The 19,379-nt window shown below is 48.9% G+C and overlaps 1 protein-coding gene across 2 annotated transcripts in view; it reads left to right on the forward strand.

Annotated features, from left to right (window-relative positions):
• Nucleotides 1–19,379, forward strand: part of GRIK4 (glutamate ionotropic receptor kainate type subunit 4) — a 421,461-nt gene that overhangs the window by 321,233 nt on the left and 80,849 nt on the right. For both annotated transcript variants that reach the window (XM_055306214.1, XM_055306215.1), the window contains one exon: nt 18,510–18,617. In XM_055306214.1, coding sequence (XP_055162189.1) covers nt 18,510–18,617 — 108 coding nt within the window. The remainder of the gene's footprint in view (nt 1–18,509; nt 18,618–19,379) is intronic.

Genomic DNA, 19,379 nt, shown 5'->3' on the forward strand with positions numbered 1-19,379 from the left:
CTCTAAGGAACACACATTTTTCTAAGTTTTTAATTTAATACCAGTTGGTTAACATACAATAGTTTCAGGTGTAGTTTCAGGTGTACAATACAGTGATTCAACACTTCCGTACATCACCGAGTGCTCATAATGACGAGGTGCTCCTTAATCCCCATCACCTGTTTCATTCCTCTCCCCACCCCCTCCCCTTTGGTAACCTTCAGTTTGTTAAGAATCTGTTTCTTGGTTCGCCCCTCTCTATCTCCTTTCTTCCCCCTCTGCTCGTTTGTTTTATTTCTTAAATTCCACATTAAATACAATATGCATTAAATCACACGGTAGTTGTCTTTCTCTGATGGATTTCACTCAGCATCATCTTCTGTAGGTCCATCCTGTTATTGAAAATGGCAAGCTTTCATTCTTTTTTTTTTTATTGCTGAGTAATATTCCAGGTGTGTGAGTGTGTGTGTGTGTGTGTGTGTGTGTGTGCACGCGCGCGCGCGTCTACCACATCTTTATTCATTCATTAATGGATGGAAACTAAGGCTGCTTCCATATCTTGGCTATTGTAAATAATGCTGCTATAAACATGAGGGTGCATGTATCCCTTTAAATTAGCATTTTTGTGTTCTTTGGGTAAATACCAGTAGTGTGATAATTGGATCGTAGGGTAGTTCTATTTTTAACTTTTTGAGGAAACTCCATACTGTTTTCCTGAGTGGCTGCACCAGTTTGCTTTCCCACCAACAGCGCAAGAGGGTTCCTTTTTCTCCAGGGACACACATTCTTGATTGGATTTCTAGAGTGGATTGCAATAATCCTCTTTATTATCCATTTTTCTTCAACAAATCTGGTGACTGTCCTGCTACTTTGCTGTCTCACTCAGGTTCTGTGAATACTAGTGAATACTGTGCAAGTTATATCGTGAGCACAGATGTAGCCTTGCAGCTCTGGTCCCCAGGTCCCATCTCAATCACCAGCCAAATCTTTGCCTCTCAACAGGTGTCCTTCCCCTGATTATTACAGGATGAAGTGGTTTGGGGAGTGATAATTAATTGGACTTCTTTTCCAGAGAGGGAGGAAAGTCAGTATCTCTGCTCTAACATTCTTCCAATGCCATCCAAGGTGGTCTGGCAAGAGAAGGGGGAATGACCGGGAACAGAGGAAATGACATCTCTTGAGTACCTCTTGTGAATCAGACACCACATGGGCACTTCGTACAGATCACTTCTGATCTGGGGGATGGCCCTGGAAGGTGGATAGTCTCCCACATCACGAATAGGAAAGCTGGGAATCAAGGAGGATAAGGAACTTGACCCAAGTTCACTATTAGCAAGGACTTTGGGCAGAGCTAAAATTTATCCTCAGGCTTGTCCAACTCCAGAGCCCATGCTCTTGGGCCTCCCGAGGCTCTTGGCTTTCACTCACTTTCCTGGAATCCCTAAACTCCCAAATCAAAACACTTTACCCAGGTCTGTTGCTTTGCTGCTACCTGTTCCCAGTGACCTGCTGGGCTGAGCTTTCTTTAGTAATGGTGTCTTCTCATTTGGATTTGGTTTTATTCTTTCTCTTCCTGTCTGGGCAAGTGGCTATTAAGAGCTGGTTTTGATTATTTAGAAAGCACCACACAGGGACCCAGTGGGTTGTAATTGGTAAAATGTCTGAACCAAATGCTGTATTCCCTGCTGGTGGCTGATTAAGGGATTATTACCATTATAAAAATAGTCTTTCAGAACTCGGGGTTATTTTTTACCATTAAAAAAATTACTGTTTTGATTCTGTTTGGAGAGGGTTTTCCGTCTTGGAATTCTGTGAAGCTTCCCCTGGAGACTTTTATGGGGAAATGTTCTCTAGAGTGTCCTGTACGTGACATTTCTGAACCTGGACCATCTCCCAATGCTTATATATGGGCATAGAAGTCAATGGTGTTGCTTCTGGGTTCCCTAAGTTCATCCTCCAGTTCCGCCCATGTGAGCTCTCCCTTCTCCATCCCATCTTCTCCCTTCTTATTTCCCAGAAGATGGCCTGGATTGCATTGGAATAATATAATCTCTCTTCTTCATTTGGGATCAATCAGATCTGAAAGAGAAGGGGAAAAAAGGCACAACATTAGAGAGCCCTTCATTTCCTTCATTTAACTTAGTCTAAATAGATCAGAGATTCTGAGCAGCCCCCAAGTGACTTTGTTAGGGCCGTAAGAGAATGAGCACACCTTTTATCTAAAGATTGGAAATGGCTTAACAAGCTCTAATTAAGCCTTTGGGGGAGAAGGAGGCCTGAGGCATGGGGGCTTGACATCCCTAGCTAAAGACGCAGCTCTCACCTTTCCTGTTGGATCACTGTGCATCACAATGAGGGTACCTCAATTTTCTTTGTGTGATGAAGATGGTAACCCCTCAATGTTTGGCATTGTTAAACGCAAGGATTAATGAAATTAGATTTGCATGGCACTCTCTTCTGCTGGCCTGTGTATTGACGTAATGATGATAATAGTTCTCCTCCATGATGCCCCTTGCCGAGTAGTATACATAGATATTTAAAATTTCTCATCTTCTATCAGCCATACATAAAGGCTGCTCTCTCCATCTTGCAGGTAAAGAAACTGAGGCAGAGAGAGGCAAAGTAATGTGTCCACATCCACACAGCTAGTAAGTTCCAGACTTAACTGAGTCCACATCTGGCTATCTTCAAAGTCCATGCTCTTTCTACTCTGCAGCTTGGCCCTAGAATGTGTTGGGGGAGACCTCCAAGGCCTCTAGTCTAATCTTCCATCCCAATGCAACAGTGTTTTCCATAGTGCCCCTGAGAGAAGCAGCCACCCAGCCTCTCCTTGAGCCTGCACTGGGCTGGGAAGTATACTGCTTCCCAAAGGACACATGCCATATGCCCACGTCTTCCAGGGAGAGGTTCAAAACCTCCCTCCTAATTCTGCCCTCTGAAGCAGCTGGAATGGCCCACTTTGTCTTTTTTTTTTTTTTTTACCAACTCTTCATATATTTGAAAATAGTTTGATTTCTCTTCATTCATTCACTTCTTCCTGAAATTTAGCATAACACTGTTGAGCGCCTGCTCTGTGTCATGGTCCCTTCATGAGCTCACAATCTTTGGGAAAAGGCAAAAATTCCAGTCAGCATTATTGTAGTGACCCTCTGATTGTCTTTCCTTCCGCAAACAGCAGACCATAGCTGTTCTCAACGTGATATGGCCTCCAAATCTCACACCACTGATGCTTTTTGGGTTTCTAGGTCTCTATTAAGACATGAAGCCAAAATTGGGGACCACACTCCAGATGGGGCGAAACGGTATAGAGCTAAGAGCACCATCCTCACAAACACTAAATTTCCATTCCCCGAATTAGTGTGCTTACTGGAATTAGCTTTCGAATCTTTGATTCATTCAGAACTCTGGACCTTGAGATCAATTAACTGTTCCACTTGCCGCCACCCTCCCTCCTCCCAAAATGTGCAGGGTTCTTTTCACGTGAACTTTTCATATAAACCATCCCTAAGCCACCCCTCCCTTGGACCACTTATGTACTTAAGTCTGTTCCTATGGAGATGGAGAGATTTGCAGATCTGGCCAAGAGTGGGCGAGTAAAAAGCCTTGAGAACTGATGGCCATGTTTCATTTTCCAAAGCTGATATAAACTCAGCTTTTCAAGGGGCTGGTTCTCTGGAATGACTTGAGTGTAGCTCTAACGAAGCAGGGGGATGAGCCAGATGGCTATTGTGAGTCACCCTCGCAAACCAAGAACTCAGGGGTCCCCTGTCCTCCAGAAGGTTCAGGGAATCCAGCTCCAACTTCCTGAGTTCCTGCCGGTCCCACCAGTTGCTGGGAGGACAGGCCGCCTGTCTTGAATTTCCTCTCCTGCCATCTTCTCTGAGAAGCGCACACACAAGCATGCCTGCCCCCTTTGCAGGATCATCCGGTGTTTATGATGGCAGAGTCTGCCTTGGCAGCACCCCCGAGTAGTGTAAAGGCAGCCAGCTACATTTCTTATCATGGCTCTCTGCAGCTGGGAGCACTAGGAAACCTCTTTTGTTGCTTTGATGGCAATTTTAGCAGACCTGCTGGTGGGATCCCCTCGTGCCCCCACCCCCAGACCCTTTTACCCCACTTCAAAAGCAAACAAAGAACAACAGAAAACCCTGGAAAGACCCTGTCAGAGGAGAATCTGCGCTGCCATTGCCTGCAGGTGGCATTGGGGGAACAGTGAGGAGGGGTCCCCCTCCATAGAGAGGCTCTGCCCGGCATCTGTGCCCTTTTGCCCAGCCCCTTCGTCATGAGCCTCTGTGGCAGTGCAGGTCCCATCTGCGCTAAGGAGAAGAGCCATTAAGGCTCAGACAGGTTGCCAGTGGGGGAAGCTGCTCTAAGAGTGTCATGATTGCTACTGTCTAATACATTTTCAATTTGAGGAAGGAGTTTACCATAAATATGCAGATCCTTTGAAGCTGCCTTTGCGGAGCCTGGCTCAGAGCGCTGGAGCGGGGGTTTGATTGCTGGAAATCCGCAGCCTCGAGTGCCAGCTCCCTGGCTGGGGGACAGAGCTGACGAGAGGGGGCCGGCTGGGGAGGCTGCTCGGCGGGCCATTCCCCACGAGCCAGCGAGCTCTTTGCCTTTGATGAGGAAATTCTGGGGCAGCAGTTCTCGGGGAGAGGATGGGGGGGGCTGCTTTGAAGGTTACTGAGAAGTCACTTATGTCTTCCTTTTAATTAAGGAGCCAGGAGAAGGGGAATTGACATGAGGTTTGAAATAGTTGGCGTCTTCTAGAATGTCATGAATTCTTCGAGCTGGAGGAGACCCGAAGGGCTGTCTGGTCCAGCTTTCCCACCAAAGAATCAGACCCCTCGGTGGCCCTGTTTGCTCCCAGAGTGAAAGGGCAGCTCCCCAGCGAGGCCGCACATGCTGGGCCCCACTTAACCTTTGCGGGTGCCCTGCTCCCAGGCCACTCAGCTGCTTTTCCTCTGCTGACGTGTTCCCTGACCATGATCCATGAGTCCAGACCCAGCCTTCCCCCTGCCGAAAGCGGGGCCCAGCACAGGCCTGGAGGCAGGGACGTGCCATTCCAGTCCCAAGGAGCTCATCACATCCAGTAGGGACGCCAGAGCCCTGGGACCCAGGAGTTTGTCACGAGAGCTCTCTAAAGCTACCCGTTCCCCACTTCTGAGAGAGTTCATATGACAAGCCTCTCCGGTGGCAACTGGAATTTCAAAGTGTGACCTGGACGGCCCCTGCAGTCACCATGCGTGTCCCTCCATTCCCCCAGGGTGGCACCTCTGTAGTTAATTGAGTCCCTCCTCCTGGGAGGGCATCGGGCTGTCCTGGCCACTCCCGATGGCAGACAGCTGGCTTAGGAAGAGTGTGACCTCCAGGACCCTCTCTCCTCCGGGCTCCCTGGTCCACATACATCTGGTTCTTTCTTCCAGAGCCCTGGCTCTTCCTGCTTATCAGCTTTGATGGGAAATTCACTGACTGCAGAAGCTGATTCACACATCAGCCGGCAAACAAATTAGAGCTACTTAAATTTTCAGACGGGGGGCTGCTTTTGGGCTGAGGAATGGGGTTTCAAAGTGCTGCATTTTAAATATATTTCTTGTAATGTGCCCCATCACGCATCCTGCCGGAGCCCAGGCCCGGGGAACTTTGCCAGGAGCGAGTGACTCTGCGGCGCCTCTTCAGCCAGCCCATGCCTGGGAGAGCTGGAAGAGGCTGAGCTGCTAATTTGGTCTCACGAAGCAGCCGGCGTCATCAGCTCTAGAGATGGGCACGCCGCAGACCAGAGGTGTGGGCAGCGAGGGCAGGCGGGGGCGGGGGGCCCGGGGAGGGGCCCTAGAGCGCTGGTCCTCAGTGGCTCCCCTGGAACATAGGGCTGGTGGTCCTATGATACCTGCGTCACGGACTTTATAAGATTATCGTGAGAACAAAATGAAAGGCTGTTTGTAGGTGTGCATAGAGGACTCTACTCCACGGTGCAAAGTGGAGTCCCATCCTCGCTCCTGGAGACGTCTGTGTAATGTCCCTCTGCCTTCGGGTGCAGCGTTCCTGGAGTCTTGCTCGTAGCCTGGCTCAGGGCAGAGAGAAGGACAAAGCAGGGCTGAGCGATGTGCTCGCATCGCTCCTGCTGCAAGCCCAGAGCCCTGCAGGAAACCCCGCGAAGGCCGGCCCCTGCTTGAGGGACCTAAGCTTCGCCATCCAGCCTCTCTCTGCTTCAGGATGGGCTCCCCTTGGCCCTCCCCTCCCCTCTTCCTCTTCTTCTCTCCTTCCCTCACATCTGCCCTCCCTCTGCTCCTTAATGTGGCGTCATCACCTGTGCCGCCTGGCAGTGGCTCTGGGTGGGACGAAGACAAGAGCCAGAGGTGGTGGCTCCATTTCTGGGACGATCTACAGAACATCCAGGGCTTACCTAACATAGCACCGCTTGGACAAGAGCTGCGGACACCCCCAAGCTAGAAACTCCCCATCTGCCCAGACTAGGGTGAGGCCCGGCCACACACCACCTCCCTGTGGGCCTGCCTCCCCGTAGGCGCAACAATGGGCCATTCTCAGGCCTTCCCTGGGAGCTCAGCATTCTACTGAGTCTGAAACACAGGGAGCAACCAGCATCCTTCAAGCCCAGACACTTCATTAGAACCATTAGCTCAATTGGCATCTGCCGCTCAGAGCTCAAAGTTGTGTGTTATTAGTACAGCTGCTTTCCCAAGACACTTCTCCACCTGGCGAGTTTAACAAATGAAGCCAAGCGCTCTCCATGCCCCAACTGTGGCGTGTTCATTGGCAGTAATTTCCTCGGAAGATGAAAAATCTCAAGCATGCCTGGGCTCTCTGATAGATTCTCTCCTCGGCAGCTAATTTGAAAGACCTTCTACCTTCTGGAGGCGTGAGAAGGACGTGCGGCTGGGTCTTCATATTTACAGGCTCTGCTGTGCACTGGGCCGGTGCCAGTTTGTGCCAGGCCAACCTGGTTGTCCCCACCGCCGCCCCCGGAGGTTTGGAAGAGGGTCTGTGAGATTACTGACCACACAGGTGAAAAGGAGGGAGTGATAGAGGTAAAGGCAATCATTCAACTCACAAAGTACTTTTGTGCAAAATGAGAAACAAAAAACACAAGAACAAAAGGCAGTCCGGGCACCCTCGCTGCCCTGCGCAGGGCAACTTCACTCCTGAAAGCCTGAGCTGGTGAGAGAGCCTATTAGGTCTCTGAGCGTGTCTTCGGAGGGCGGTATGTTTAATCAGAGCTGCCTGCAGCGCACTGAGCTCCGCTCCTGCCCTGGACAGTATTCATCTGTCACTGGAGTCCCAGAAAATAGCCGCTGTGGGTTTGTTCTCTTTGGCAGCAGGGGTGCCGAGGGCCGGGCCAAACACCACTTCAGATCCTGAAGGTCGGAGATTTGGGATGGAGGTCCAGGCACATCTTGGCAAAAGCCAAACATCTGAACACATGCAGAGGTGCAGCCGACTCCTCATTTTTTTTGTGGATTCTGTTTTTGCAAATCCTCCCACCCTCTAAAATCTACCTGGGTGTCCCAGAAACAGTACTCATGGTGCTGCTTAGGAGGTGCACAGAAGAGTGAAAAATGGGAGTCAGTGGATGGGCAGGGTCCCAGCTGACCTGGAAAGGGCAGCCTCTGCCTTCTTCCAGCCCTCAGACTGTAAACATGTGTCCTTTTTTGTGGTCTACATGGTGTCATGCCTTTCATACCGGTGTGTTTTTGCTTGGTGACTTTGCTGTTTAAAATGACCCCGGACCTGAGCACTGATGTGCTGTGTCATGGACCTCAGTGCAAGAGAGCTGTGATGGGCCTTACGGACAAAACTACAGGTGTTCAGAAAGCATCATTCAGGCATGAATTACAGTCTATTGTTCGATATTAATGAATCGACAATATCTATTATGTGAGGTGTCATGAAGCAGAAACACACACAAAACGAGGTTGTGTGTTGATCGGTTGATGAAAAGGGTGTGTAACAGAAGCTCCTAGAAACCTAATCCTATCCCCTAGGAGCAGCAGCTTGGTATCCTCTAATTCAGTATTTGTGGCAAGTTTATTGAACATAATTACTGCAAATAATGAGAAATGACTGTAATGAGATTCAGCGAGGAGAGAAGACCAGGGACCAGTGTGCTTAGGAGTTGCTCACCTTGTCCTGCCATGGCCTGTTCTCTCTGCATTCACTGCCCCATACTCCGACTCTCTTGTTTTCTTATAATGTCCACGGGCCTCATCTACTCCTTGATGCCCTGGCCTTCCTCCTGGTTCCCCTGATACAGAAGTGAAATCTAGACCCTACAATCCTAGGGCCGTAAGGAATAATAAAGGTCCCGTAGAGCAGTGCTCTCATCAGATGTTTGGAGTCTTGCAAATGTATTTGCATGAAGTAGAGTCTGTGCCTGAAGGCCTCCTGTGTCGAGGAACCCACTACCCATAGGAAGTAGAAAGCTCTCATTGTGAGCAAGGTTTGCTATCTATTGGGCAAAATTCTTTCTTTTGTCTTTATTTCTGTTTCTTGGGTCTATCGTTCTGGTGGCTGCCTTTCCTTCTTCCTTATATAGTATGATTTCAGTCTCTTTACCTTCCTGGTCAGTCTCCTTGGAATACGCTTGTTACCTTTGTGCTTCATTTAAAGAGCAGCGCTTGAAACAACATGCGGCATCTCAGGTGTGGTCTGAGTAGAAGAGTACCCTCTTCCTTCACATCAAACCAGCCATCCCTTGGCCACTGGTGTCCACCATGGACACTGCCAGTTTATTTTCATGTTAATGAAACACAGTGTCTCAGCTCCAAGACCAGGCTCCACTGGGGGAATGCCAGGCCTCTACCATAGAGAGCTATTTCATGGCAGGACGGAGAGGGCCCTTCCTCATACCCCCTTCTTGGTGGCTACCTTCATGGTGCTTTATTTTCCTGCCTGTGTAGCTGAGCTTCCCAGGGCTTCTGTGTTGTCCTGCTTGGGCCTGTCTCTCCCTCACTTTGCCCCCAAGGCACTTGGAAAAATGATATCACATTATAAACACACCCAGCATTTTTAGGAATTCAGTTTAGAGCTGGTGAGGACTAGATGACACCCTTCTTCTATAGGTGAGATTACTGAAGACTAAAACAGAAGTGATTTGCCCAAAGGAATTTCATAAGGTAATTAGGCAGATATTTATCGAGCACCCGTTATACATTATATGCCAGGCAGTGTCCTGGGACCTGGGGCTACATAGGGGAATTTACTAATGCAATCACCAACTGTTTAAGCACTGATTCTGTGCTAGGCCTTAGGGATATGAAAGGGAGAAGACAGAGCCTCATCATTCATGAGTGTACTGTCTAGTGGGGAAGACGGGTTTGAAACAAATAATAACTGAAAGAATTATATGAGTACAAGTGTGATGTATGCCACAAAGGAGAAGTCTAGGGCCCTCTGCCTGAGTCATTGTGATGGGGACTTAACTGAGTCAGAGGGGGTGGGCATCCCCCACGTGGTGGGGGAGTGTGTCCCACCCAAGCAAGGGCCTCCCAGAGCTGGTGGTCTGGTGTGCAACTCTGAGACCAGAGTTGGTGGATGGTCAAGCCAGATTGGGAAGCTGGAATTCCTGAAGCTTTCTTTACTTTTTCCACTTTTCCCCACTGTTCTCTTCTTCAAACTTTATTTAAATATCCTCTTCTGGTGCAGTCAGTTAAGCATCCAACTCTTGGTTTCGGCTCAGGTCATGATCTGGAGGCTCTGGGATTGAGCCCCACATCGTGCTCCGTGCTCAGTGTGGAGTCTGCTTGAGATTCTCTCTTCCTCACTCCTTCTGACCCTCCTGCTCATGCTTTCTCTAAAATCAATACATAAGTCTTTAAAATAAATAAGCAAATAAGTAAATAAATAAATATTTCCTAAGTACAGAAGTCACAATCAAAGACGGGGAAAAGCAGAGGCTGACTTCAGGGATGTGGACTCTCAGACAGGAACCTGGTGACAAATACCAATGGATGAAGAATTACAATCCACATGTTTACTAGGCATTTACACATCCATAGCCCAGGAGAATTAATATCTTGGGGGTGGTGTACCTGCCTGGATTTGAATCTGCACTCACTGTGGAACTTTGGGCTAGAAGCTTACCCTTCTTGAGTCTCAGTTTTCAAGTCTGTCAAATGGGGATGATAGTGGTACCTCCCTAGTAGTGGAGGTAGGAAGATTAACTAAGATGACGAGCATAAAGCATTTAGTCCAGTGTCATGCAGTAAACGTTCAAAAGTGTTAGCTTGTATAATTTTTTTATAGTTAGTCCTCAAGTTCTACGTGATGAGGACTAGGAGCTTATTGAGGCCAAAAAATGTATTTATTGAGCATCAACTGTGTTCCAGGAGCTCTACTAGGGACTGATTATAGTGAACAGACAAGGTGTCCACATCTCTTGCACCAGCAGACACTTTGATACTTTTGGAGCATGACTTGCACATGGTTGCAATTCCAGACACACACTGACACCTGCCTCTACATAAATGAAACCAAAACTTCTGAAACAGTGGTCACCTGGCCATGTGCAGTACACCCTGACCTAGTCTGGATTTAGGTTTCAGTTTTAGTGTATAGATATTCACCTACTACATTGATTTCAGAACCCACTAATGGGGAGCAGCCACAATTGAACCAAAACATTGCCTTAGACCAACTGGGTTGTGGCTTAATAAGCCCAGGCAGAGACGTTCCTTTGATAGGAGGTCTTCCCAGTTTTTCCAGGACTTGTTTCTGATCTCTTATTTTTGCCATTTGCCATTGTTGTTGTTTGATCCTGAATTTTCACAGCATTCTGCATGTAAGCATATATTTTGTTGGAAGAATATTTTGGCAAAGAGAATGAGGTCTTCAGCAATGCCCTGTGTGCCCCGGATCACCCCCTCAGGCACTCAACTGAGTCCTTACTCGTGACCAGTCTCCCATGTAAAATAAACTTTTATGATTGGAGATATTAAGTTTAAATTCAATAAATGTTTATTTCCTTCATGCCAGGGGTGTTTACTGTAGGAGCTTACGTTCCATGCCTTTTAACTGACCTTCAGTCAAGTACAGCCCTGTACTGTGGAATCTGAAACTATAACTCAATTTCCATTAATTCCGAAGGTCCCTAGTCATAAGTGCCTCACACCTGACTTTTTTTTTTCTGCCTGTAGGTCAAACTCAGTTCTGTGCACACAAGAAGATGCTAATATATTATCATATGCATCCTTCTTAATGAGAATTTCAACTTCAAACCCTGACCCCTGAGGTCAAAAATAATGAATCACTGGTTATGGTGTGTTCAACTTTGGATGGTCCCAGAGAACAAGGATCTGGAACTTAAAAAAAAGAGCTTGCATTTGGATAGGTCTTTAAACTTTTGTCACATCTGTGATTGCCTCAGATCATCCCAGTCACTAGAGAAGGGAAGGAAGACCACCCTTATCTTATAGTAGCAAAATTGACCTCCCAAGGCACACGGCAAGGGCATGATGGAACTTGACATCAGATCTCCTGACTTTTGGTCAACTGCATTTCCACCAGACAGACAATATGGGACTATTATCTTCCCTTCCCATGGCTCCTTTGGGCTCATCAGAAGCCATCATAACATGATCTCAGTTGATTATCAACAGCAGTGCTGTGCTATGGGCAAGTGGGTTCATTTATTTCCATTTTATAGATGAGAAAGATTTAGGGCAGTTAAGCAACTTGCCCAAATCACACGGCAGAAGAGGAAAGACATTGTATCTTCTGGTGTACCCCCCAACCCTGCATCCCCTTGTGTCAGGCCTCTAAGCAACCTCCTTGCACCTTGGCTTGGATCGCTTTTGTGGGGTATTTTAGGAGACTCTCCTCACATTTGTATTCTCCAAAGAACAAGTTTATAGTGATCAGAGAGGTATGTGGGAAGGCCCAAGCCCTAAGATCAAGAGAGCCTACACCTGCTCCAACAGTATAATAGTAAGTAGAACATGGATTCAAACCTAAGTTTAACCTAGAAAATACCACAGCAAGTTGCCCGAGATCTCTGAGTCTCAATTTCTTTTATTCTTTCATTAATTTGTTCAGTCATTCAATAATAACTTGTATATAAAGTGCCTATATTAAGCATTATTACCGTTGTCTGAAGTGTCTATATCTCTCAGGTGGCAAAAATAACAGGGTTGTTACGCAGAATCAGGGAAATTTATGTAAGCAAACCAATGGCTGAGTGCCCAGCTTGCAAAGGTGATCAATAAATGTTTGCAAACTCTGGCTCTGGAGCAGAAGGGCTTGCCTGGCCTTGGAGTAATGTCAGCTTCTCTAGAAGCTAGATCCCGGCAGTGCCGAGTGCAAAGAACAATCATCTAAATGTACATAAAATATTAAATGTTACAGAGTGCACACCCACAGATACAGGCAAGGATGTGAGGAAATCCCTCAGGGCTTTAAAAATAAATCCCTTTTTACCTACTTGGGAGAGAACAAATGGGCAGAATGACAGCCCTGAGTGACTCCACGCAGGACTAAGAGGGCTATGAGGGAGGGGCACGAGTAGCTGCTCCGGGTAGGACAGATGTCCTCAGGTGACAGCAGAGGGCTCTTCCTTGGTGGCATAGCGAGAAAGACAAGCGGCAAGCAATGGTCTTGTTGCTGAGTGTGTAATTATAGCCTGAGACAAACATGCTGAAAAGGTTTGGGGAGAAGTTTGACTTTGAGAGAAAAAGGGAAAGCCTCCTAGAAGCAGTGACTTTTGAAATATAGCCTGAAAGCATTAGCTGGGATGACCTAGACGAGGGTTTAGAAAGCTTCTGTAAAGATCCAGATGGTAAATAGTCAGACTTTGCAGCTCTATCCTTGTAGATGAATATAGTCCTGGATAGTCCGTAAGTGAACAGGTGTGGCTGTGTTCTAATACAACTTTCTTTCCTGAAATAGACCACCTCTGAAGAGCTGAAAGAAGGCTGGGGAGGAGTGTGGGTATGCAGCAAAGAAAGTTCCAGAGGGGGGATGACATGCACGCAGACCCTGGCAAGAAGGGACTTGTTGCGCTTGAGTGTGGAGACGTGACTGGCGCACAGATAAAGCTGGAGAATATAGTGAGATGGGCCTGCGGCGTGTGTAGAGGCCCACCCTACGGGGCCTGGTAGGCCATGTAAAGGATCTCTATCCTTAAACCCAAATGGGAAGAAGGGAAGGGTTTTAAGCAGGGTCTGGGTGATCATATTTGAGATTTTGTAGAGATGACTGCCGGCTGCTGGGTGGGCTGGAGTGTAACCTGGCCCAGGGGAGGCTGGGTGGAAACGAGGACTTGAGTAGAGGTGAGGGAAGGGGAGACTTGGGGAAGCTCAATGACCACAGTGGCCACAGTGCCGGATGCTAACGTAGGACTCCAGACTCCACGTGACACGCCGCCAGCTCTTACAGGAAGCGGCAGGGGAGCCCTGGGGTCCTGGCCCTGAACAAGCGCTCCCTGTGGCCTCTTGCTGAGGGCGTGACCAGCTTGCTTACTCTGACCCACGATCACACACAGACTAAATGCAGGTCTCAGAACACACCTTCACTTGGACAGCAGTGGCCTTTCCAAAGGACTCTGGGTCGTCTGTATCGATGCCACAGAATCTATTCACCAGAGCCCCCACATCCCATCTGGCCTTATCTGTGCTCTCCTTCAGCCATTCTTTCGAGCTCGGTCACTTGGTTGCTGGCCCAGGGGTTAAACACAGATATCCTGACTGCGGTACCAAGTGACGGTTCACAAGGAGAAGAGACACTCTGAGAAGTAGATGCATTAACTTATCAAAGCGCAGAAGTGAAGGCAAGTGGGCACCCACATTTCAGTAAGCCAGAGCAGCATTATATCACAGCACAGTGTGATAACTGCCTTCATAACGGTGACACCGTGGTAAGGTCAAGACTCTCACTCGGTGTAAGAGGACAGTGGAAAGTGTAAATCTCTTTGGAAGAATTTTTTGGGAACAATGCTTTCAAATAAATAATTAACTCTCCAGATTTTTAGTGCTTAAGGAGCAAGATTATTATTAATTCATATGGCCACACATTAACATAAATCCTGTGTCCTTTAGGAATGTTGGATGAATGATACTTTCCATGCAAACACATCCCGTATCATTTATGTACAGAGATGTTCATATTTGACTAAGCACTCTGATCACGAGACGTTTCTCCTAGGGGCGCCAGGATCGGTTGTGAGAAGAGGTACACATTCATTTTAAATATTATGATCTCAGTGAAGGGGCACGTTGACCTTGTCTTGAATCCTGTTTTTTCCACTTACCAGCTCTGTGACTTGGGTTGATTATGAGCGTATGTGGACTTCACTTTGTATGCACACCCTTCGAGCGTCCGGCACAGAGACTGTGCGGGCAGGTGGGTGCTGATGGCCTGCTGGAGCCAGCTTGCCCCAGCCAGTGAGGGCCACTATACACATCCTCCCCGTCTCTGTTCAGTGGCATCACATCGGTAGCCTGCAATCAACCTGAGCGGGTATGTTTACACCATGGACATTGGCAAACACTATAAATTCAGAGCCTTTTTTCCTGCAAAGCCAGTTTTTAAACATTTCCTGGCTCATTATCTAATCACTATGAACCTCTATATCTTTTCCCGTGATCAAGTCTGTCATCGGAGTTGGTCTTTCTGCTGTGCTTTGGTTCATCCTGCATCAGAATCACCTGGTGGGCTTGCCGCACACACATCGCTGGGCCCTACTGCAAGAATTTCTGATTTAGTCAATCTGGAGGGGGGCCTAAGAATTTGTACTTCTGCCCCCAGTACTGCTGGTCCCGGAAGCAGACTTTGAGACTCTTGGTCTCCTCTGCCTAATAAACTAAAGTCTACAGTGCGAAGCCCTCTGTAGGATGCGGAGGGGATTCCCACCTTCTGTCTCAGACCATGGCATTAAAAATTAATGAGTGCTTGCATGGTGCTTGCACATGTACCATCTCTTTTAGTCTTCTTGAAGAGTCTGTGAGGTAATAATCACCATTTTCACCCCATTTTACAGATGGAGGAAACAGAGGCTCAGAGGGCTTGAGCAACTTACCCAGGGTCACACAGCTCCATCAGTAGAGAAGCCACACTAAACTCGGCTCCTCCCACTCTGGGGCCACCGCATTCACGGTGCAGATGGCACAAAGGTCAAGGGCGAGTAGAGGTTGGAATCCAACTTGCCCAGCTGTGCACCTGCATGGCCACATCAGCCAGGGGGAAGGTGCCTTTTTCTTACCTGCATTAAGGTATGGCAGAGGCTCTAACAAGTGTCGTCCAAGTCCATGGACATGATGCAAAGGCAGAGCAAGTGGGAGAAACAGAAAGTACAGAGAGAGGGCCATGGAAAGACATCATTTGCACATAATCAGGCGGGCACATGTGGGCATGTGGAAAGAGGCTGACAAAACAGCTGTTCCTGCAGGAGGTTCGGGGGGCAGGTGTCAGCGGGGTGGAGCAAGGGAATCTGGCTGGAGGCAGAGCCACAGATTGTCAGCGATGAGAGCTGCGTCTCCTGCCCACCCCTGGCATGTGTGTGGCATGGAAGGTGCCCAGTGGGTGGGGCAATTAGCCTGTATCCCAGGGCTCCTGGCTCTGTCTCTCGCTTTCCCTCCCACCGCCTTTCTGCAATTAGATTGCGCTGGGTGATAGCTGCCAAGCCGCTTTGTTGCATCTGATGAGTTTATTAATTTCTTGGGGGCTAATGGGAGGGTGGGTGGGAGATTCATTTCCTGACTAGAGCTGAGGGGCTGATTAGTCTTTTTGCTGTGTCCCCAGAGGTGGAGGGTGGGGGTGGGGAGCATGGCTCAGGCCGTCAGTTCTGGCTCTGGGTAAATCATTTCTCTCCCTGGCTTTCGTGGGAGCCTATCTGATGGCTTGAGTTAAGATCAGGAGGGCTGGGGCTGGGGCAGGTGGTTAGTGAAGATTAGGCCCCCTGAGAACAGCAGAGGTGGGAAAGTAGGTAGGGGTGGGGAGAGCTGAGGTCTTATTGGCCCTTTCGGTGTCGAGTTCACATTTTAGGTGACAGGTAGGACTCTAAAGAAGTTCAGTCCTTGTGTCAGACGTGCAGATGCTGACGTCCAGCCTAATTGTTCTTGATGTCCTTCTGTCCAAATCTGGCCCTTCCCATCCTAAGAGGCCACTGGGAGCTAACTCTAGCCATTTTGAAGACAGGGAAAGGAGCCTTCAAGAGAACAGTCATTTCATTTGACTCTGTGGAATCTCAAAACCCAGGAGAGAGCTGCTCTGTCCTGGATTCTTGCTGGATGGCCGAGGCTCCTTCTCTGCTTCACCAGGCCTGCTTTCATGGAACACATGTTGGCATCCCCACCCAAGAGACAGCAGCAGAGACAGGAAAGTCTCGCTTTGAGGAGTCACACAGCTCTGGGCTCAAGCCCGGGCACCACTACTAGAGAGGTGACCTTAGGCAAGCTGCTAAATCTGTCTGAGCCTTGGTTTCCTCATAAACCAAAATGCTGGCACTCTCCGCAAAGTTGGGGGGAGAGTTCAAAGAGTTGATAGAACACATCGAGCACAGTAGGTGTCCAGCCACTACCTTTCCCCTTTCATTTTGGAAACCTAGCAGCTCCTCCCTCGTCCTCCCCACCCATCTCCCTTGTAGAGAGGGGCAGAGGGGGAGCTCCAGCTGGTCCCTTTGAGAGGCAGGAGGTGCTCCAGAGAGCCAGAGGAGGCTCATTGCCTTCTGCCCACACTCCATCAGCAGCAGCAATCTGCTGATATGAAATGCTGGCTCCCCTTGCTTCCAAGTACCAGCCCCCAAGCAAGATGCTGGGTGTGAGCAAACCGGCCAGCCCCACGCAGGCTGGTGGGGAAGGCAGGCAAACGAAAATGTGCGGTAGGACGTTGGAAGAGCCAGACAGGATGGCCATGAAAGCTTGCTTGGAAAGTTACATCTGGGACTAAATCTCAGGCCTCTCAGCCGATGGGTGAGGTGACCCTAGGACAAGGTGGAGAGACTCTTATCTCAGCATCAGTTTAATCTGTCAAATGGGGCCTCCCATGTGGATCTGCTCAAAACTCTGGTTGTAAACTAGAAACGAATGTGCGTAGATCCAGGACCCTTCTGCCCTTGCAGAAGTAGAAAAAGCTGCCCACCCCTCTCCCAAGTGGCATCCTCCTAGAGGCAGTGGAGGGGAGTTTTGGGTCATCTCCCCTTGGGGTGATGAAAGCCTCACCTGTGAGACCATCAGACCTAGCTTGGCATCAAGACCATGATGTCAGAGAGATGGTTACTGCTCCTCAAGACCCCCAACCCTCTGGCCCTACGGTGTGGGGGTTGGGCCCAAGGGTGAGATATGTCTTCATGTTTGTTTGATTTTCCACAGGAGGAACCCAGAGCCCAGCTCTGGTGAGTACAGAGCCACGTGGCATCCACGGAACTTGTGAGGGTTTTCCAGGGAAGCTGCCGCTGGGTGCACACAAGTGAATGTGTGCATTTCATTGGGTTTCCAGCCAGCTGTCAGCCATATCTCCTGGTTGCCCACCCCCAACACTCAGCAACACAAATGATTTGCCAGGGGTTCCAGCTAGTAGAAATATATTGGTATCACACACACACACACGTATTTATAAAAAGGGTTCCTTTGAGAACACAAACCATCTAAAAACCCAATAATGTTGAGGATAGGTGTAGGCGACTTTCTAGAATGGAGAACTGAGTCAGTTGTGCATTTGTTTCCCCCCCTTGAAGTGAAGGCAGTGGGGAAGAGGAAGGAAAATAGTGGCAGGTAAAATACATTGTCACAATGACCCAGTACGTTTCTGTTATTATTCTCCTCTTAGGGATGAGGAGACACGCTCAGAGAGGGTCAGGAACTTTTCGGAGGTTACGCCTTTGAGATCAGTGCTCCTGGGCCTGGCTGAATAATCTAGCGTCAGAATGATGTGTCCAGGATCTTGATTGGCTCTGAGAAGAAGGCAGGGCAAACCATTACCAACCCCACTGATAGATGGGGAAACTGAGACTCAGAAATATTTAAGTAACGTGCCTAGGTTCTCACGGCTAGCAAGCGAATCAACCAGGACGAGAACCCGGGTCTTCCCTCTTCCGGTTCCTTCACTCATTGGACCACTCAGCACCATTCACCGAAGGGCCAAGTTCTGATTCTTATTTAGGGAACTGGAATTACTGAAAGCAGGCTGAAGCAAAAGGGTTTGGGGGCTCATTCTTGCCGCAAGGTGATGTGATTCCACATGTTCCATTCCCTTCTGTGTGAGCGAACGTCCCCAAACTGCATTCCGTTCCTGATTTGTTTTTCTACTTTCCTCTTCTCCTGGGTCTTTACCCCATCTTTCCTTCCTTTCTCAGCAGCCCCCTCCCACCTTCCTTGACCCCCTCAACCCTGTGGAACAGTAACCCTACCCTCATCCAGGGAAACTCCATATCTCTGCCTCCTTCTTTGGCTTCCAGATGACCTGGCAGGGGACTGGCCTCTCAGCTCCTTCCGACCCTGGAGGACTGCACATGACCTCAGCACCCTCTCCCCAGCCGCCTGTGTTCCCCCATTTCTTCCCAGCCCCTCTCTCATTTGTCTTCTCAGATCGGCCAGTGGCACGTGGCGGACGGCCTCAGCATGGACAGCCGCCTCTACGCCTCCAACATCTCCGACAGCCTCTTCAACACCACTCTAGTTGTCACCACCATCCTGGTAAGCAGGGTGGTCCCGGGCCTCCCAGCTGCAGCTCCCCGGGGTGCCTTCTCCAGCTCCAGGCATTCCCAGGCTTCCCAGGGAACGTGAGATGGGAGCTCTGATGGCAGCATCGAGGCCAATTTATGACAGTGTAATTAAACGCAAGTTGCTGCTTCATATGGAAATGATATTTGATGAGTTCCAGAGCAGCTGGGAAAGAGGGATGGTGCGGAGAGACACCACCGTTTGTGGATGCCTCTTCCAGGGGCACCCTGACAGCCCGGGTGGCTGTGCATGGCCCAGGGAAGGGGGCCTTCTGACATAGGTGGGAGTAGCCCCCCCGGGAAGGCTCGGTCCTGTCCATCAGGGTGGCCCCTTTGCTTTCACGACAGCCTACCTTCCTTGGTGTCTACTGTGCATAAAACGCGCCCCTGCAAGTAGATAACCAAATTGCAGTGGGTTTTTATGGCCTGTTTCTTCATTTCCAGATGGCCAAAAGAAAGTTCTCAATCTATAGAGCCAGGGACCATCTGCCTTTTTTTTTTTATTTGATTCCATTCTCTTCGACAATTACCAAGCCCTTCTCCCCACGGGTCAGGCACTGTGCTCATTCCTGGAGACACATGGATGAGCAAGACTTGGTCTCTAGCCTCAAAGAGGTTATAATTTAGTAGACGGTCTGGGTCAAGTGCATTTATGGCCAAGGTCATTGTCTTCTTCCCCTGTGAAGACCTCATGTTTTAAAAGACTTGTCAGTTAAACCAACTACATATATTAAAT

Source organism: Nyctereutes procyonoides, unplaced genomic scaffold, assembly GCF_905146905.1.
Source record: "Nyctereutes procyonoides isolate TBG_1078 unplaced genomic scaffold, NYPRO_anot_genome, whole genome shotgun sequence".
In the NCBI taxonomy this organism is placed as follows: Eukaryota; Metazoa; Chordata; class Mammalia; order Carnivora; family Canidae; genus Nyctereutes; species Nyctereutes procyonoides.